Source organism: Diaphorina citri, unplaced genomic scaffold, assembly GCF_000475195.1.
Source record: "Diaphorina citri unplaced genomic scaffold, Diaci psyllid genome assembly version 1.1 scaffold615, whole genome shotgun sequence".
Lineage (NCBI taxonomy): Eukaryota > Metazoa > Arthropoda > Insecta > Hemiptera > Psyllidae > Diaphorina > Diaphorina citri.
The window spans coordinates 93,635-114,799 of NW_007378048.1; the positions used below are offsets into that span (position 1 = coordinate 93,635).

General features: G+C 41.6%; 1 protein-coding gene across 1 annotated transcript in view; it reads left to right on the forward strand.

Moving 5' to 3' along the window:
* LOC103510544 overlaps positions 1-21,165 on the forward strand; it is a gene marked incomplete at its 5' end in the record, with an annotated part of 35,804 nt that overhangs the window by 10,491 nt on the left and 4,148 nt on the right. The window contains 19 exons of the mRNA XM_026824569.1: positions 333-576; positions 918-1,021; positions 1,518-1,757; positions 2,224-2,337; positions 7,533-7,721; positions 8,643-8,862; positions 9,932-10,064; positions 10,830-10,974; positions 11,672-11,714; positions 12,475-12,660; positions 13,448-13,601; positions 14,092-14,236; positions 14,983-15,176; positions 15,633-15,799; positions 16,070-16,222; positions 16,856-17,009; positions 17,490-17,591; positions 19,227-19,470; positions 20,418-20,553. Coding sequence (XP_026680370.1) covers positions 333-576; positions 918-1,021; positions 1,518-1,757; positions 2,224-2,337; positions 7,533-7,721; positions 8,643-8,862; positions 9,932-10,064; positions 10,830-10,974; positions 11,672-11,714; positions 12,475-12,660; positions 13,448-13,601; positions 14,092-14,236; positions 14,983-15,176; positions 15,633-15,799; positions 16,070-16,222; positions 16,856-17,009; positions 17,490-17,591; positions 19,227-19,470; positions 20,418-20,553 — 3,067 coding nt within the window. The remainder of the gene's footprint in view (positions 1-332; positions 577-917; positions 1,022-1,517; positions 1,758-2,223; positions 2,338-7,532; positions 7,722-8,642; positions 8,863-9,931; positions 10,065-10,829; positions 10,975-11,671; positions 11,715-12,474; positions 12,661-13,447; positions 13,602-14,091; positions 14,237-14,982; positions 15,177-15,632; positions 15,800-16,069; positions 16,223-16,855; positions 17,010-17,489; positions 17,592-19,226; positions 19,471-20,417; positions 20,554-21,165) is intronic.

Sequence of the window (21,165 nt, forward strand, 5' to 3'; positions counted from 1 at the left end):
ATAATAATAATGTATAGGTACATCAATTTTTCCAAGGATACCTAAATTATCAAAACAATTCACAATTAAATCGATTCCTCCCTGTTCCAGTTTCCTCGCCAGACAAGCTAGGAACAGACTATGATGCTCCTATGCTGAGATACTCTTTTGAATGTGTGAATGTGAAGCATGTTTTGAATGTTTGAATCGTTCGTGCTAACGACATGCACAAAACATTGTTAAAGCGCCTAATAGAAAATAATAATAATAATAATAATGTATACATTAATTTTTCCAAGGATACCTAAATTATCAAAACAATTCACAATTAAATCGATTCCTCCCTGTTCCAGTTTCCTCGCCAGACAAGCTAGGTGCACACCTACGCCACCTCCTACTGGAATCGGAACGCCGCTGTCACGAGTTAGGGGGCACCTGCCTACTGGACCACAACAGTCACCATCACTCCACCCTGTCCATTAACAGGGGCTCTATCAGTGTGGCCGACTCAGATAGAAGCGACAAAACACTCGCCCTGTGGGAACGAAGGTGTAAGGGACTCAAGAAGATGCTGCTTGGATTTGATCAGGCCAGTAAGTCGAAAGCTTTCTCTCAGTCAATCACTCACTCACTCACAAATTAATTCACTCAGTCACTAACTCATATGCTGCTTGGGTTTGATCACGCAAGTAGGTCGAAAGCCTTCTTTATGACCTTAGCAGTTACAATTCCCTCTATCAACAAGCTTTAAAAAAATCTTTATAGAGGATCGATAGAGGGAATTGTAACTGCGGTCTTATCGTTCCGAAATCTAAGGAGATAGGATAAAATCTGCCCTCGAAATGATCCACCTTCATGTCACTACTGAAACTGGAACCTCAGTCCCTTGGATTACGAGTCCAACGTTTTCTCATCTTACTTACCTTTCTATGTTTCAGCATGAACAGTGACGGATTTACACCCCTAGACGTGGCAATCCTCAGTAACAACTTACCCTTAGTCAAACTACTCATCACATTCGGAGCTCAGGAAGGCAACAAATGTAAGTTATCAGGGCCTTATTCGGGGGGGCCGAGGGGGCCCGGACTCCCTCGAGCCTCATCAGCCTCATCTGGTAGGCCAGACTCCGAAAATTTTATTGGACAGCGTCCATAGGTACTGTCTTAAAGCGATTTCATTCCTCTAAAAACATTTGATTTTACCTACTCATATGGGATCTAAGTTATGTCGATCAAGACAATGCTTTATACAAAAATTTGCCTTACAAAGCAATTCTACAAATTTATTATTTCAATTTTTCCAAAGCTTAACTCCATACACACAAAAAGCCCAGTCTGAAGCTTAGGTGTAGGGCAGCAGCCCCAAAAGTTGGGTTTATCTTATACGAATCTTAGTTTGGCGCTAACGACATGCACAAAACATTGTTAAAGCGCCTAATAGAAAATAATAATAATAATAATAATGTATACATTAATTTTTCCAAGGATACCTAAATTATCAAAACAATTCACAATTAAATCGATTCCTCCCTGTTCCAGTTTCCTCGCCAGACAAGCTAGGTGCACACCTACGCCACCTCCTACTGGAATCGGAACGCCGCTGTCACGAGTTAGGGGGCACCTGCCTACTGGACCACAACAGTCACCATCACTCCACCCTGTCCATTAACAGGGGCTCTATTAGTGTGGCCGATTCAGATAGGAGCGATAAAACACTCGCCCTGTGGGAACGAAGGTGCAAGGGACTCAAGAAGATGCTGCTTGGATTTGATCAGGCCAGTAAGTCGAAAGCTTTCTTTCAGTCAATCACTCACTCATTATTTCACTCACTCACAAATTAATTCACTCAGTCACTACTCATATGCTGCTTGGGTTTGATCACGCAAGTAGGTCGAAAGCCTTCTTTTTGTCAATCACTCATTCATTTACTCACTCATTAATTTAGTCACCCACTGAATCTTTCTTCATTTCTCTTTTTTGTTTGTATAAATTTACGGGAATTCCCATTTTTAACTGCCAACAACAGCAGAAGATTGCCCAGATGGTCACCCATCCGGTTACCAACTACACGCAACGTTGCTTAACTTTTGATCTTTTCGGAACTGGTTCCTTCAATGTGCTATCTCTGCTGTCTAATTTATCCTTTTACTGTCCGTTCAATCACGTTGTATTTTATTTATTTATTTATTTTGCAATTTACTTGTAGGTTGCAGCTATCTTCACTAACTTTTCTTCTTGTTTCCAGGGCCTCCCGATATGCCATCCTCTGTGTCTGTGGAAGTTACCGGTATTACCTCTGTGTGTGTCAGATATCAGGAACCTGACAACTCTGCCTCTCCCCTGTGCACTAAATACAAGGGTAAGTTACCTCTGTGCAGCTCTGGGTAAACCTCTGTGCAGCCAGCAGCTAATCCAAAGATTAACACTTATGAGAAATACCCAAGTACACAAAGGCTTCAAGAAAAGAATAAGAAACTCGGGGAATTAATTATTAAAATATGTACCAAATTGTAAACAATATTATGAAAACAACGTCTACAGCTTTAAATCCATAACTTAATAAAGCATTTGTGCCAATATAAAATTTCCAGAACCCATGTCCACTGTAGTGACTAGTAACTACACCACTGAGGTAGGTACAAAAGAAGTGTCATGTTTCAGCATAATATAAAGTTCCTCCCCAATAGACCCGGAAAAAAATAAAGCTGCTGATATGGATGCACCATCACATATTAAATCACAGGAAACTTTGATAATGTATACTTTTCCTTAATGCGTTTTTTACTAGCATAAAAGAAAAGGAAACATAGTAGCATAAAGAAAATTGTCTTGACCTCATAAAGCAATATGTCTGCTTAAACCAGTGTCGTAGTCTTAATTGAAGTTAGGGAAGCACCACTCCTCTACTGACTTCCTCATTCCCTCCTACTTCCTACAGAAAATAGTAAGAGATTATTCAACCTGGATTCTAAGACCACCAGGTGTAGCCTCTCACAAACCACTGCTATAGCTATACTTCTCAAGAATGATCACAACACCTTAAGGAGTCAAAGAAATCAGTCCTATAAGAACCTTGGCTTTCGTAAGAAGTCTAGGGCTCTTCTAGATAACCAAAGGGAAAGTCACAAACTCAAGGATGATCACAACACCTAAAGGAGTCAAAGAAATCAGTCCTATAAGAACCCTGGCTTTCGTAAGAAGTCTAGGGCTCTTCTAGATAACCAAAGGGAAGGTGACAAAAGATCTAACCAGGTCGCAGTGAGATAGAGCGTTTATTATAGCCGATGGCCTTACTTATACCAATACCAAGAGACCACCAGGAAATCAGCATATATATGCATAAACACATGTAAAGTATACCTACTTTACATGTGTTTATGTCTTCCCTTCTGGAATTCTCACCTTACGCCTCTGGCTTAAACCCCTGCAAAGGAGGAATGAAGCATAGCTAAGATTATGGAAAGGTTTTAGGATTTTATATCGGATTTATGGACGTGCTTTTACTGGCATAGTACTATTTACGTGTATGTTTAGACCTAATAAAAAGTAATAAATGAGTTATGTACCTACGTCTGAATTTCTATTTTCCTGTCTTCCTTTTCTCTTTGATTTGGCGACGATAGAACCTCTGTTGTTACAGTTGGATCTATCAGTAGGTGTACATAAAAGGAAACCAAATCTTCGATATTCAAGGATGATCACAACACCTAAAGGAGTCAAAGAAATCAGTCCTATAAGAACCTTGGCTTTCGTAAGAAGTCTAGGGCTCTTCTAGATAACCAAAGGGAAAGTCACAAAAGATCTAACCAGGTCGCAGTGACATGGGGCGTTTATTATAGCCGATGGCCTTACTTATACCAATACCAAAAGACCACAAGGAAATCAGCATATATATTTTACATGAGTTTATGTCTTCCCTTCTGGAATTCTCACCCCACGCCTCTGGCTTAAACCCCTGCAAAGGAGGCATGAAGCATAGCTAAGATTATGGAAAGGTATTAGGATTTTATATCGGATTTATGGACGTGCTTTTTACTGTAGGCATAATACTATTTACGTGTATGTTTAGACCTAATAAAAAGTAATAAATGAGTTATGTACCTACGTCTGAATTTCTATTTTCCTGTCTTCCTTTTCTCTTTGATTTGGCGACGATAGAACCTCTGTTGTTACAGTTGGATCTATCATTAGGTGTACATAAAAGGAAACCAAATCTTCGATAGTCATCTTCGATAGTCGAAAATGCGCCATCTTGAATCTCCAATGGTTTAGTACGGGCGCTACTACGCCACCTAGTGGTTGAACGAATTCCCGAATTTCCCTATAAAAAAGGGGAAGTGAGCTTTAGAAGAGGGGAAATCGTCTCGATTTCTGAAAGGAAGATACGCTATATCAAACTTCTGAAAAACTCTATCCATTTCTTAAGCAATCCATTTCAATTTTCAACCCTGACTGACTTCCGTACAGTATGAAATTACAAACACGTGTTCTTTCAGTAGGTCACCCGTCCAGGCAGCAACCTTAACCCTAGAAAGGTAGACTGTTTTTTAGGTGGACGTAATGTTCACTCATTCATTAAAAAAGAGCGATTTTTTGTGGCTCTAACACTTGTATTTATAAACAAGAATGATCGTTCTTAAGGTACCTTTACACTGGGGCAATTTAGGAAGCAACCGGCAACAGCAACCAGCAGCATGCGGCATTGCCGCGCCGCATGCGGCGTTGCCTTATACCTTGCGGCGTTGCTTTGTGTGTTGCTAGTGGTTGCTCTACGCCGCAAGGCTTCCCGTCAGAAATGGATAGAATTGCCTGTTGCCTTGAGTTGCCAGTGCTGAGAATGGTCGATTTGTGAACTTTACAAAGTGCATAAATTTTATTTATAATTTCGTATTGTTTTTCACATTTATATTGGTTATATTAATCATCCAGATTTTCCAATAACGTTAGCTTGGTTGGTGGCACGTCTGACTTGTAAGCGCTAGGCCGCGGGTTCGATTCCCGCCCGGGGCGGATTTTATCCTTCTTAATTTCTCGGAACGGTTGGCTTTCTCCTATCCTGTCTTCCTTCTTTCTTCGATTTCGGGACGGAACGATATGACCTTAGCATTGTAACTGCGGTCTTATCGTTCCGAAATCTAATGGAGACAGGATGAAATCTGCCCTCGAAATGATCCGCCTTCATGTCACTACTGAAACTCGAACCTCAGTCCCTTGGATTACGAGTCCAACGTTTTCTCATCTCTTTGATTTGGCGACGATAGAACCTCTGTTGTTACAGTTGGATCTATCAGTAGGTGTACATAAAAGGAAACCAAATCTTCGATAGTCGAAAATGCGCCATCTTGAATCTCCAATGGTTTAGTACGGGCGCTAGTACGCCACCCAGTGGTTGAACTAATTCCCGAATTTCCCTATAAAAAAGGGGAAGTAAGCTTTAGAAGAGGGGAAATCGTCTCGGGTTCCGAAAGGAAAATACGCTATATGAAACTTCTGAAAAACTCAATCCATTTCTTAAGCAATCCATTTCAATTTTCAACCCTGACTGACTTCCGTACAGTATGAAATTACAAACACGTGTTCTTTCAGTAGGTCACCCGTCCAGGTAGCAACCTTAACCCTTGAAAGGTAGACAATTTTTTAGGTAGACGTATAATGTTCACTCATTCATTAAAAAAGAGCGATTTTTTGTGACTCTAACACTTGTATTTATAAACAAGAATGATCGTTCTTAGATCAGTCTCAAGTCAAAATTGACCAATCAAATGCCTTGAGACTATGCTTAGCACGAACTTAAGAGCCAGCATTTTGTTCATAAATATGGGTGTTAGTTGCAGAATATGAAATAGATATGTTTCAAGTTTCAAAACATTATTTTTTATTATTTAAAAAAATAGAATTATCACGAAAACAAACTAGCTGTGAGTAAAATTTACTCACGTCTACCCTTCTAGGGTTAAAACGAAAAAGTACAAGATAGGATAAAAAAGTACCTAAATAGAAAAAGAGTAAAGTAAGAGTTAAAACTTAGGTGCCATCCTTAATCCTTAAAAGGAAAGGCATATAGGATGGGATAGAAAGTATCTAAAAAAGTATAAAAACTACCGAAGAAGAGTAAAATAAGGGTTTAACTCTTAACTCACAAGATAGAGAAGAAGAGTAAAAGAAGAGTTAAAACCCGAGGTAGTGAGAAGAGCATGCCACATTTGAAACGTCCCGGTATTTCTTTCCTTCTGAATATAAAAGTCCGGATTGTAAAAGAGGAAAAGAGAAATGTCAAAAGACGGGTTTTACGAGATAAAGACGACACCCATAAAAGCGAGAAAAAAGGGGCAAAAGCGAGAACGGGCAACGATGTAGTAAAAAGTCAAAATTTTCAACTCCATCTGTCTGACAGTGAAATAGGAGGCCAAGAATTTTATGTTATTAAAAAAATGTGTTAAATGAATGAGTGTGAAATGTGATTAAATTTGTTTGACTTGACGTTTTGCTCAGGGGAGGTTTGTCAACTTTTGGTTCCATCTGTCTGACAGTGAAATAGAAGGCCAAGAATTTAATGTTATTAAAAAAAAATGTGTTAAATGAATGAGTGTGAAATGTGATTAAATTTGTTTGACTTGACGTTTTGCTCAGGGGAGGTTTGTCAACTTTTGGAAACCTTTTGCAGCACTCATAGCACTATGGGCCTGTGGCTGTGGTAGGGAAAAAGAAATTGACTATGTTTCAGCATGAACAGTGACGGATTTACACCTCTGGATGTGGCAATTCTCAGTAACAACTTACCCTTAGTCAAACTACTCATCTCATTCGGAGCTCAGGAAGGCAACAAATGTAAGTTATCAGGGCCGTATTCGGGGGGGCCGAGGGGGCCCGGACTCCCTCGAGCCTCATCAGCCTCATCTGTAGGCCAGACTCCGAAAATTTTATTGGACAGCGTCCATAATCCATACTGGCTTAAAGCGATTTCATTCCTCTAAAAACATTTGATTTTACCTACTCATATGGGATCTAAGTTATGTCGATCGAGACAATGCTTTATACAAAAATTTGCCTTACAAAGCAAGTGGAGACACTGGTGAAATGTGATTAAATTTGTTTGTCTTGACGTTTCGCTCAGGGGAGGTTTGTCAACTTTTGGAAACCTTTTGCAGCACTCATAGCACTGTGGGCCTGTGGCTGTGGTAGGGAAAAAGAAATTGCTTTGATAGGTTGATGGGATACTCCTTCTCCTAATCATGATGTTTGTTGGATATGCAGTAGTTTCAGCACCTATCTACTATGATTGTATAAATTTGTCCACTGTCCTTTAAGTTCAGAGATGTAGCGAACGGTTTTGATATTGTTAATAATAATAAAAGTCCTCGGGGCTAGGGGACTTTTCAGTCCTATTTGGACAGGAAAATAATAACCCTGGTAGAATTTATTATTATTATTATTTTTCATTATTAATTACATTTTAATTCAAATATTTTTTTCTCTGTGAACTAGTTACTATGGTTTCCTCACGGGGCATTTTTTTTTTCTTTCTTACTGACGAAATGTTTGGTTTGATTTCAGTCGAGTGGAGTACAGATCCGGATTTCAAGGACATCGTTGGCTCTCAGGAGATCCTCAACTCCAGACAACATGACCTAGAGATCAGCAACCTCATACATAGGCAGAGGTACTACTTCCGTGCTGCCTGTGGTAATATCCGAGGCTACAGTCTGCCCAAAGTCTCCACGCCTAGCCATGTAGAACCCTCCAGTAAGTGCATAGAAAGTTTTAGGTTTCATAGATAAAACAGTACCCAAACAACGGAGTCTTATCGTTCCAGACACAGAGAAAGAAGACAGCATAGGAGAAAGCCAGCCGTTCCGAGAACGAACATTATCTGTTTAGGATAAAGATCACTTCGGACTCCGGGTGGGAAGCAAACAAGCGACTTAGCGCTTATAAGGCAGACGCACTAGCGCGCTACCCTTCAAGCTAAATTATCTCTTACACACACAGAAGACAAGAGGGAAGGATCCGTTAAAAGACCAGGTTGAGAGACACGTACATACCTAGTCTCTCTGGGTCTAAAACAACAGCTTCTTGGACTAGGGCTAAAAATAGAGTTTACATCTGTCTGATCAGAGTTTCTCACCAAACATCTGTCTGATCTGTCAACACTTTCTTCCCCAGGTTGGCGGGACTGCAGCGGCCTCATCAAGACGGAGCGTATCTCCAAGCAAACAAGCGACTTAGCGCTTATAAGGCAGACGCGCTGCCCTTCAAGCTAAATTATCTCTTACACACACAGAAGATAAGAGGGAAGGATTCGTTAAAAGACCAGGTTGAGAGACACGTACATACCTAGTCTCTCTGGGTCTAAAACAACAACTTCTTGGACTAGGGCTAAAAATAGAGTTTAGCGGAGCGTCTACCTGTTAATGTGTGTGCTCGTCAGGTATCAGGTAGACTTCACAGGCGGACCTGATCAACCGTACCCGTCAGGTCTACCTGATAGTGAGTGGCTGGCCAATCTGGCCATAGAACCAAGAGCAAAGAGCATAGAGCTCTAAGAGCATAGAGTGGAGAGCAAAGAGCTCTTTGCTCTCCACTCCCTTCCACTCTGTTTTTAGCCTTAGTTTTGACCATTTTTTCGTCCTCTCTCCAAACATCTGTCAACACTTTCTTCCCCAGGTTGGCGGGACTGCAGCGGCCTCATCAAGACGGAGCGTATCTCCTCCGACGGCCTGGCCCTCCTAGACCGTCTCTTCGGGGAGATGAAGAACGAGAGGCCGGACCTGAAGACATTCAGTGAGGCCGTGGAGAATGGGGGAGGCGACTGTGGGAAGCGGAAGAAGACCACCATCAAGCAGCTGTTCACTGCGGCCTCCAAGTTCCAGAAACACTTGAAACGGTGAGTATCAGTGCAATAGTCCTAAACAAAAATAGCCTTAACATAGCCACCATCAAACAGTTGTTTACCGCGGCCTCCAAGTTCCAGAAACACTTGAAACGGTGAGTATCAGTGCAATAGTCCTAAACAAAAATAGCCTTAACATAGTAATAAGTACCAAAGTAGTAATTTCCTTTCGAAATGGAAACCAATTCCGACGGTGCACCATCTTCGATTTCCTATGGTTTAGTTCAGGTGATATCACCAAACGTTGGAAATAAACATCAGAAGAAGAGAAATTCCGAAGGAAAACAGGTACGACTCAAAAGTGATGTCCAGATGGTCACCCATCCGGGTACCAACATTCAATGTTTCTTAAATTTAGTGGTCTTTTGGGGAAACAGAAACTGGTGCATTCAAGGTACCTACTATCACTGTTGGCTACTTGCTTTTTTCCCCAGGGGGTTTAACATCACTTGATAACCGCTAAGGTGGTGTGTATTTACGAGTATCTAGCGTAAAATAAAATCAGGAGATCAGATGGAATCGATTTGTCTGATAGTCAATTTGTTATTTCTTGAGCATTGAAGATGTGGTTGACCATGTTGCTTTCTTTTACAGTTGAGTGTTCCTCTCTTGTCTTCTCTTGGAATTTAACAAAGTTTTTCATGAACTGCCACGATTCTCCTAGAAGAGCTCTTCCACCTAACTATTTTTTTTTTTTTTTTTTTAATTTCCTTTTGAAAGTGGGAACCAATTCCGATGGTGCACCATCTTCGATTTCCTATGGTTTAGTTTTTTTTTACGGCTTTCTTTTAAGTGGCAGGGTTCTCCTAGAGAAGCTCTTCCACCCACAACTACTAAATTTTTCCTTCACTGTGAGCCTTTAAGATATTTCACCAGGGAGGTCTTTAATGCTCCTAGACTTTGTGACTATCTTGCTTTCTTTTACAGTTGAGTGAACTGCCACGATTCTCCTAGAAGAGCTCTTCCACCTAACTATTTTTTTTTAAATTGCACCTTGGAACCGCTTTCGCATTACTTCAAGACCCAATGTATTGATTGAAAATCTTGATTCCTCTGTTTACAGGGGCGTGTTCCTATCCTGTCTCCTGTATCATGAAGACAAAGTACTCGTCACTAATGAGGACTTCCTGCCCGTCATTGAAATAGATGACACCTATCCTAATTCTATTTACCAGGACTTTCATTGGCTGTTAAAGGTAAGGATGACCCTTATTACCATTGGATAGGATGACCCATTCTTTCTACGACAACACTGTCTTTTTTTTCAACTTTGACAGGAGATTGTAGACCTGACCGTTAGAAAATTATGTTATATAGATGATGTTTGGTAGATTTTATTTTTGTAGACATAGGATGACCCATTCTTTCTACGACAACATCGGTTCCTCCCTTTGATAAGCTAATTCGTCAATTAATAATGGGCCGGCCTAGTTAGGTTGGACTCTTGGAAGGTAGCTCCTGCATTGTGAGCGGTAGGTCGCAGATCCGATTCCCAACCAGGGCGAACTTAATCCTTCTTGGAACGGCTGGCTTTTTGCTATCCTGTCCTTTTCTCTTCGATTTCGAGACGATAAGACCTCCGTTGTTATAGTTCTCTCGAACCTTAAAAAAAGTTAAGATAGGGCGTATATTATAGCCGATGGCCTTACTTATACCAAAAGACCACAAGGAAATCAGCATATATATTTTACATGGATTTATGTCTTCCCTTCTGGAATTCTCACCCCACGCCTCTGGCTTAAACCCCTGCAAAGGAGGCATGAAGCATAGCTAAGATTATGGAAAAATGTCTTTTTTCAACTTTGACAGGAGATTGTAGACCTGACCGTTAGAAAATTATGTTATATAGATGATGTTTGGTAGATTTTATTTTTGTAGATTTTGGGCCCTACGCTCCCCTGTTTGGACTCCTTTCCGAGTGAGTTCTACAGTTGACTGACCCCCTAACTATCTTGTTTCAGGTATCTTGTACGTGGGAAGACATCAAGCTACTGCGGAACGAGATGGAAAAGTCGCTCAGTAATTCCAACACGTCCAACCATTTCCGAGTCAAACTGCTCAACGCTTCCCTTCAAATGCAGACAGCGCTTAGTATAGAAAATCTAGGTGAGGAAACACTTTCGGTTTTCGGTACCTACTCAAGAGAGAAAGGGAGCAAGTGTAGTTATGTCAATCATGAGATGTGGTGGTTATAGGACTAGGCTTGTGAAAAAAAAGGGAATGGATTTTTTGTACAATACCTACAGAAAATCGATTTTTTTCCCCTCAAAATTTCAAGCCTAGCCTAGCCCAGCTCTGTGTATAACCACAACCTGAAGGCTCGTCCTAAAAATCGTTCCCCATTTGATACATTTTGCTTATTTGATGACTTGACTTGGACTCGAACCACCATATTTATTTCGAAAAAATACACATTTTGTGCCAGCCTCGTTAGCTTGGTTGGTAGCGCGTCTGCCTTGTAAGCGCTAGGCCGCGGGCTCAATTCCCGTCCGGGGTAGATTTTATCTTGAACGGATAAGGTTCGTTCTCGGAACGGCTGGCTTTCTCCTATCCTGTCTTCCTTCTCTCTTTGATTTCGGGATGATAAGACCTTAGCAGTTACAGTTCCCTCTATCGAAACTCTTTTTGCTTGGACAATCCAAGTATTGAAAGTCTCTTTTTGTGAGGTATTCGAATATCTTCTTGAGGTAGGACTTTATTGTTTTATTTATTTTAATTTATTATGGTGCGTCAACACAAAATTAAATGTTATATACCTACACCTATTGGAAATTACCTAAATTTTTATTTGGGTTCTACGGAGGAATTCGAGGGGGGAGAGATGTCGTCCCATGTAGAACCCTCCAGTAAGTGCATAGAAAGTTTTAGGTTTCATAGATAAAACAGTACCTAACAACGGAGTCTTATCGTTCCAGACACAGAGAAAGAAGGCAGCATAGGAGAAAGCCAGCCGTTCCGAGAACGAACATTATCTGTTTAGGATAAAGATCACTCCGGACTCCGGGTGGGAAGCAAACAAGCGACTTGGCGCTTATAAGGCAGACGCGCTACCTTTCAAGCTAAATTATCTCTTACACACACAGAAGATAAGAGGGAAGATCCGTTAAAAGTTCAGGTTGAGAGACACGTACATACCTAGACTCTGGGTCTAAAACAACAACTTCTTGGACTAGGGCTAAAAATAGAGTTTAGCGGAGCGTCTACCTGTTAATGTGTGTGCTCGTCAGGGTACATACCTAGTCTCTCTGGGTCTAAAACAACAACTTCTTGGACTAGGGATAAAAATAGAGTTTAGCGGAGCGTCTACCTGTTAATGTGTGTGCTCGTCAGGTATCAGGTAGACCTTACAGGCGGATCTGATCAGCCGTACCTGTCAGGACTACCTGATATTGAGTGGCTGGGCCACCGACCTGATCAGCCGTACCTGTCAGGTCTACCTGATAGTGAGTGGCTGGCCAACCTGGCCATAGAATCAAGAGCAAAGAGTTCTATGCTCTTCGCTCTTTGCTCTCCACTCCCTTCCACTCTGTTTTTAGCCTTAGTTTTGACCATTTTTTCGTCCTCTCACCAAACATCTGTCTGATCTGTCAACACTTTCTTCCCCAGGTTGGCGGGACTGCAGCGGCCTCATCAAGACGGAGCGTATCTCCAGGTGCTTCGTAGTTGCAATTCCAATGACAAGCTAAATAGTCTGACGGAGCAACAGAGAATGTTCCTAGAACACGTAGCCCTTACATTGAAACGACTGTTCCGATATATGGAAGTTAGTGATGAAGACTGTGCTTTACATAGGTAAGAGAACGTTCCTAGAACATGTAGAAAGGATATGTTTTTCGACCTTTGGGTGTGGAGACCATAAGAACCATGGAGCGTTGACCTAAGGTTTGGCTGGACTATTTGGGCAATACATTGTTTAATACCTATCACGGGACAATCTCGTACCAGACCTTTTGTTGCTAAAAAGTTTGGTCTAGCCATCCAGAGAGGAAACGATGAACCATGGAGCGTTGACCTAAGGTTTGGCTGGACTATTTGGGCAAGACATTGTTTAATACCTATCACGGGACAATCTCGTACCAGACCTTTTGTTGCTAAAAAGTTTGGTCTAGCCATCCAGAGAGGAAACGATGCATTTTTTATTATAGGATTTTTACCGAACTGCAGACATTTAAGAGATATTTCATTTTTAAAAGGTGACGTACATAGGTAGGTATCAGTTGAAGAAAAAATGTTTTTATAGTGGTTATTTAACGTCAGTCAGCTCCCATGGCGTAGTGGTCACTGCACTCACTAACCATGGAGCGTTGACCTAAGGTTTGGCTCGACTACTGGACTATTTGGGCAAGACATTGTTTAATACCTATCACGGGATAATCTCGTAGGTACCAGACCATTTGTTGCTAAAAAGTTTGGTCTAGCCATCCAGAGAGGAAACGATGCATTTTTTATTCTAGGATTTTTACTGAACTGCAGACATTTAAGAGATATTTCATTTTTAAAAGGTGACGTAGGTAGGTATCAGTTGAAGAAAAAATGTTTTTATAGTGGTTATTTAACGTCTATTGTGTTGATATTTCAGGTTATATGATAGTGAAGTGATAGAAATCAGTGCGGAAGTTTCACTAGTGATGATAGTACCCCCTGTAGAATCTGCCTGTTCAGTGCCGGGGCAGAGGGAACTGCTGCTACAGAGGCCGGACCTCTTGCCGTTACCTGTGCAAGTGTTTGAGATGGTAAGTGCTGAAAGCAGTTGATAGGATGACCCATTCTTTCTACGACAACATCGGTTCCTCCCTTTGATAAGTTAATTCGTCCATTAATAACGGGCCGGCCTAGTTAGGTTGGACTCTTGGAAGGTAGCTCCTGCATTGTGAGCGTTAGGTCGCTGGTTCGATTCCCACCCAGGGCGAACCTAATCCTTATTAGAACGGCTAGCTTTTTGCTATCCTGTCCTTTTCTCTTCGATTTCGAGACGATAAGACCTCCGTTGTTATAGTTCTCTCGAACCTTAAAAAAAGTTAATGAACGAACACTGTCATTTTTTCAACTTTGACAGGAGATTGTAGACCTGACCCTTGGAAAATTATGTTATACACATGATGTTTGGTAGATATTATTTGGGCCCTACGCTGTTTGGTAGATTTTGGGCCCTACGCTGCCCTGTTTGGACTCCTTTCCGAGTGAGTTCTACAGCCGACTGACCCCCTAACTATCTTGTTTCAGGTATCTTGTACGTGGGAAGACATCAAGCTACTGCGGAACGAGATGGAAAAGTCGCTCAGTAATTCCAACACGTCCAACCATTTCCGAGTCAAACTGCTCAACGCTTCCCTTCAAATGCAGACAGCGCTTAGTATAGAAAATCTAGGTGAGGAAACACTTTCGGTACCTACTCAAGAGAGAAACGGAGCAAATGTAGTTATGTCAATCATGAGATGTGGTGGTTATAGGACTAGGCTTGTGAAAAAAAGGGAATGGATTTTTTGTACAATACCTACAGAAAATCGACTTTTTCCCCTCAAAATTTCAAGCCTAGCCTAGCCTAGCCCAGCTCTGTGTATAATCACAACCTGAAGGCTCGTCCTAAAAATCGTTCCCCATGTGAAACATTTCGCTTATTTGATGACTTGACTTGGACTCGAACCACCATATTTATTTCGAAAAAATACACATTTTGTGCCAGCCTAGTTAGCTTGGTTGGTAGCGCGTCTGCCTTGTAAGCACTAAGCCGCGGGCTCAAGTCCCGTCCGGGGCGGATTTTATCCTGAACGGATAAGGTTCGTTCTCGGAACGACTGGCTTTCTCCTATCCTGTCTTCCTTCTCTCTTAGATTTCGGGGCGTTAAGACCTTAGCAGTTACAGTTCCCTCTATCGAAACTCTTTTTGCTTGGACAATCCAAGTATTAATCTTACGTATTCTTGAGAGTTCATTGCAACGGTCAATATATTAATTAGACTTACTTTCCCTCATGTCCATGATAAAGTAAGTCTAATCCAAGTATTGAAAGTCTCTTTTTGTGAGGTATTCGAATATCTTCTTGAGGTAGGACTTTATTGTTAAAACTCCTTCAATTAAATAAATGTCTAAAAAAATATCTTCCTCCTCCATTCCAGGTCAACTCTACCACCGTCCCATCAAGGATAGTGAAGGCACCATCGTGATTCCTCTCATCAACTACGTTAAGAATGTCAAGAGTATATCCGTGCTCAATTCAAGATGGCTGCCGCTCACCAAGCTGACCAAACGAACCAACCTGTGCAATCTGAACGAGAACAATGTCTCGGAAATGCTCATGGCATCTGTACAGGTAAATAAAACTTGGCGTGCGCAGCACTACCGTGTTTTTAGATTGAACGGGTATTGGGTAAGCGGGGTTTCAAATATTTCTTTTGTAAGAGGGTCCTAATGCTCCTTTGGGTAGATCCATATATTATAATGTATATTGCTTATATTTACTTATGTATTTAGTTTTTATTTGAAGAGGTATGATAGAGGGAATTGTAATTGCTACGGTTTTGTCGTTCCATGGGCGAAGAAAGGAGGGAGACAGGATAAGAGATAACCAGCCGTTCCGAGAACGAATCTTATCTGTTTAGGAACTTTAGGATAAATTTCGTCCCGGGTAGAACCCTCGATTTAGCGCCTAGAAGGCAGATTTGCTATCCTCTTAGTTAACTAGGCTGGCTACTGGCTAGCAACTTATTTAACTTGAGTCCAAATCATCCCACTCCAATCCCCTAACGCAATCTCTTCTGTTTCTCAGGACCAGATCACGTATCATCAAGTCAGTCGTATCAAGCTATCCAAGGGTCTGTATCTGGGCTATCTGAAAATGAGAAGCTCCGTAGATCTACTGCAAGTTCTAGTGCCGTCCAAATCTCCCAATGTACCTCCCCATTGTAAAGTCAGAGACAATCCCCATGTAACTGCGTAAGTATTGTATATTGTATACTTTTTATGGCTTTTTAATAGAGTTTTGAGGTGCAATAGTCCTACATACTGGGCTCCGCACATGGGAATTTCGTCAGAATTTCAATGTAATGTAATAGAGGTTTAACGTCTAGGGACTGAAAATTTTTTTGGTGAAATCCACTGTACAGAATGAGAAAGTACCTATTGTAATCGGTCCATTTTTTTTTTTTTTTTTTTTTTTTTTTTTTATGTTGTTACAATCTTCTAATGAAACCTATTTGATTTCAGGGATGAATGGGAGGTGCTTCGTAGTTGCAATTCCAATGACAAGCTAAATAGTCTGACGGAGCAACAGAGAATGTTCCTAGAACACGTAGCCCTTACATTGAAACGACTGTTCCGATATATGGAAGTTAGTGATGAAGACTGTGCTTTACATAGGTAAGAGAACGTTCCTAGAACATGTAGAAAGGATATGTATTTCGACCTTTGGGTGTGGAGACCATGAGAACCATGGAGCGTTGACCTAAGGTTTGGCTGGACTATTTGGGCAAGACATTGTTTAATACTTACCTATCACGGAACAATCTCGTACCAGACCTTTTGTTGCTAAAAAGTTTGGTCTAGCCATCCAGAGAGGAAACGAGGCATTTTTTATTCTAGGATTTTTACCGAACAGCAGACATTTAAGAGATGTTTCATTTTTAAAAGGTGACGTAGGTAGGTATCAGTTGAAGAAAAAATGTTTTTATAGTGGTTATTTAACGTCAGTCAGCTCCCATGGCGTAGTGGTCACTGCACTCACCTTGCACGCGGGAGACCCGGGTTCGATTCCCGGCGGGGTCAAGAAATTTGTATCATGCAAATGATTGATTCCGTGACTGGATGTTGAGTAGCTATGGCATATAAATGCGCATAGCGACCGGTGTCAGCATGGTAGGTGAACATTGGATGTTAGGATTATCGAGATATTGGGAAAATCTTACAATGCTACAGTGAGCACCAAAGTTGTGATATAATAACAATAACACAAAGAAACTGCATTTTTTAACGTCTATTGTGTTGATATTTCAGGTTATACGATAGTGAAGTGATAGAAATCAGTGCGGAAGTGTCACTAGTGATGATAGTACCTCCTGTAGAATCTGCCTGTTCAGTCCCGGGGCAGAGGGAACTGCTGCTACAGAGGCCGGACCTCTTGCCGTTACCTGTGCAAGTGTTTGAGATGGTAAGTGCTGAAAGCAGTTTTTTCTTACCAGGACTTTCATTGGCTGTTAAAGGTAAGGATGCCCGTCATTGAAATAGATGACACCTATCCTAATTCTATTTACCAGGACTTTCATTGGCTGTTAAAGGTAAGGATGACCTTTATTGAAATAGATGACACCTATCCTAATTCTATTTACCAGGACTTTCATTGGCTGTTAAAGGTAAGGATGCCCGTCATTCAGTTTTTTCTCCTTTTTTTACGAAGAGTTTTTGTTAATACACCTTTTTCCTTGGCGATTAGGGTCACTCTAGCCCAAAGGCCCAGTGTCCAATATTTTGGACATTTTTTGGTAGTCCTAGAGCCTAAAATGTGGACCTTTTGTAGTCATAAAGACCGAGTGTCCAAAATTTTGGACATTGAGATTGAGCCTAAAAACCTACACGAGCTAATTCTCATACGTATAACACGCATTTCCCTAATTTCCCCTTATGTTTTCAGGTACACTTGGGCACTTATCAGAGATCTCTCGTATCCAAATACTCGAGACTTAGCTGTATTCTACAACTAGACACTGCACTTGCTCAACAAGGACATAGAGAGGTAAGTTATCATTAACATTTTTTGTCAGGGAGAGAATGACTTTTCTTTTAAGATGTTTGACAGAGGGAACTGTAATTGCTATGGTCTTATCGTCCCGAAATCGAAAAGAGAAGGAAGACAGGAAAGGAGAAAGGCAGCCGTTCCGAGAACGAACATTATCCGTTCAGGATAAAATCCACCTGGGGCAGGCATCGAACCGGCGGCCTAGCGCAAACAAGGCAGACGCGCTACCAACTAACCTAACTAAGGTTGACTGAAAAACAAGCTCTTTGAAATTAAATGTGCCCAGATACCTTAAATGGTTACCAAAGTTTAATGAAGTAACGTTTGGTGTACTTCCACTGGGGTGGGTCCCCAGGTCCCACGCCCTGGGTGGAAAACGTACACCAAAATTTTCTTACTTAATATGTATAAATTTTACCTATGAAATATATAAGACCTAATTCGGACTGCGGGAGTAAAGGGACTTTTCGGTCTCATTCTGGCAGGATAAAGAAGGTATATTCTGTTCTATTCTAACGAATCTCTCTTCCCTCGCAGGCATTCAGTAACACGGAAGTGAGTCTCGCAAAAGAGCGGCTCTCTCGTCTCGAGACTCTCCAATCTCGTCTTATTCATCCGCTCCGGGCGGGAATCAAATTCGTCATCTATCGCTTACAAGGCAGACGCTCTATCACACTGGAAATTGAGAAATCACACTGGCAGACGCTCTACTTTTCAAGCCAACCAGGCTGGCTAGTAAGTACTTTTTTAAGGCTTAATGGCAGGATTCTCACATAGTGAGCTCTTCCACCCAACCAAAGTACTCTCCGGGCGGGAATGGAACCCGCGACCTAACGCTTACAAGGCAGACGGCTCTACCTTCCAAGCTAATTAGACTGGCTAGTAAGTACTCTTTTTTAAAGAGATTTAATAGAAGGAACTGTAACTGCCAAGGTCTTATCGGCCCGAAATCGAAGAGAGAAGGAAGACGGGATAAGAGAAAGCTAGCCATTCCGAGAACGAGGCTTATCTGTTTACTATGGGGTTCGCCCCAGGTGGGAATCGAACCCGCCAACTAGCGCTTACAAGGCAGACGCTCTACGTTCCAAGCTAACTAGACTGGCTTACCGTATTTCTATCGAGCTCATAATGAGAAAATGTCCTTCGTGTGTTAAACACTTTGTCAAGTTTCATCTAAATCGGATGAACCGTTCCAGAGTTATCGTGGATCAAACATACATTAAAACTCGATGTAAAACCATCGAGTCAAAACTTAAGGTAGAAACACACTCCATCACGTGGCGTGACGTAACGTAACGTGATGGTAGTGTAGCTGTGCTGAACGAAATTACCTACAATATTATGGGAAAAATCTGAACTACATCTTTCTGACTCCCCATGACTTCACGTGACATGACGTGATGGTAGTGTGTTTATACCTTTAGACGTCACTTCGTTCAGTCAATAAAACCTCCCTCCCGTTTCTCTCCCCTCCACAGCTACACTACAAGTACCACCCCACCCACAGTCAACATTTCGTCCAGTCTCCAATCCCTCTCGTCATGCGGGAGTAAAGGGACTTTTCAGTCTCATTCTGGCAAGATAAACAAGGTATATTCTGTTCTATTCTAACGAATCTCTCTTCCTTCGCAGGCATTCAGTAACACGGAAGTGAGTCTCGCAAAAGAGCGGCTCTCTCGTCTCGAGACTCTCCAATCTCGTCTTAACACAACATGGAAACAGACAAGATGGCTACTGGACGTCCTGTCCTTCGCTCGGGACCGGCTAAGTTCCCAGTGTCCCCCTAGTGTTAAATATCTGTTATCCCTATGTAACTCTAGCACGGAAACTAGCTCCTCCTCTTGTGTAAGTATGATTAGCGGGCTGCCCGCACTTCGCCACAGAATCATAGATTCGTAGAAGCTTAACCAATCCTTTGGGGCAGTTGCCCTACACCTAGGCTGGGTTGCTTATCCTTGTGTAACTCTAGCACGGAAACTAGCTCCTCCTCTTGTGTAAGTATGATTAGCAGGCTGCCCGTACTTCGCCACAGAATCATAGATTCGTAGAAGCTTAACCAATCCTTTGGGGCAGTTGCCCTACACCTAGGCTGGGTTGCCCGTGCTTCGCCAATAATTGATCATAACTCGAAATCGGTTTAGATTTCGTCAGAATTCTCTCTCATTGCACAACTAGAACATATTGGACCAGACACTCACTATCAGGAACACCTGATCATGTCCGCCTCTCAGGTCTACCTGATAGTGTGTGTGATCAGGTATCAGGTGTACCTGTCAAGTCTATCAGATATATTGATTGCTGGCCTTAGGAATATTCCTAGATTCCTACAAAATTTCAGGTTTCTAGTTGTTGAGGTTCGATAGAGCGATCAGTGCGTGAATGAATGAGTGATTTCTATTTCTAGAAACACAGCACCGAATTCGACCATCTTCTTGTTAGACCAACATAGTTTATATCTAGATAACCTTTCCTCCTTGATCAATTACCTACCACTGATCTCCTAAATCAGTTGGCAGCATCTTTTCTTCACTGTAACTTTCTTCTTTGCCTAGAAAACATAGAAAAAAATTTGGTGTATTTTTCTTTCGGGCAACTGACCATTGACCACTTCTCTAATAAAAACTGAATGGTCAATTTTCCCGTGGTCAGTTTCTCGAAAGAAAAATACACCTACCTCCCTTTGCTTTGTCTCAGCTCAGAGAAAAATTATCCAATACCGTATAATTTTACGATGAATTTCAACAATATCTCCTTTTGTTAATTTCACTTCTCAGAGAAAACTTATCTAATCCTGTCTAATTTTACTATGAATTCCCCCCTCAGGACCAAACACCAATAAACTAGCTCCGTCCAGATCCGATGATGTCCTTATACAACACACCCAAGCCCCGCCTACTAATACCACTAGAACATCATCGAGTGCCACTACTTCACCACTACTTGCTACCAGATTACAAGGGTAAGTTTCATCCGCTCCGAGTGGGAATCGAACCCGCGACCTAGCGCTTACAAGGCAGACGCTCTGCCTTCCAAGCGAACTAGGCCGGTTAGTAAGTACTCTTTTTTAAAGAGATTTAATAGAAGGAACTGTAACTGCCAAGGTCTTATCGTCCCGAAATCGAAGAGAAAAGGAAGACGGGATAGGAGCAAGCTAGCCGTTCCGAGAACGAGGCTTATCTGTTTACTATGGGGTTCGCCCCAGGTGGGAATCGAACCCGCCAACTAACGCTTACAAGGCAGACGCTCTACGTTCCAAGCTAACTAGACTGGCTTACCCTATTTCTATCGAGCTCAAAATGAGAAAATGTCCTTCGTGTGTTAAACACTTTGTCAAGTTTCATCTAAATCGGATGAACCGTTCAAGTCGGGTTATCGTGGATCAAACATACATTAAAACTCGATGTAAAACCATCGAGTCAAAACTTAAGGTAGAAACACACTCCATCACGTGACGTAACCTAACGTGATGGTAGTGTGGCTGTGCTGAACGAAATTACCTACAATATTATGGGAAAAATCTGAACTACAGTCATCTTTCTGACTCCCCATGACTTCACGTGACGTGACGTGA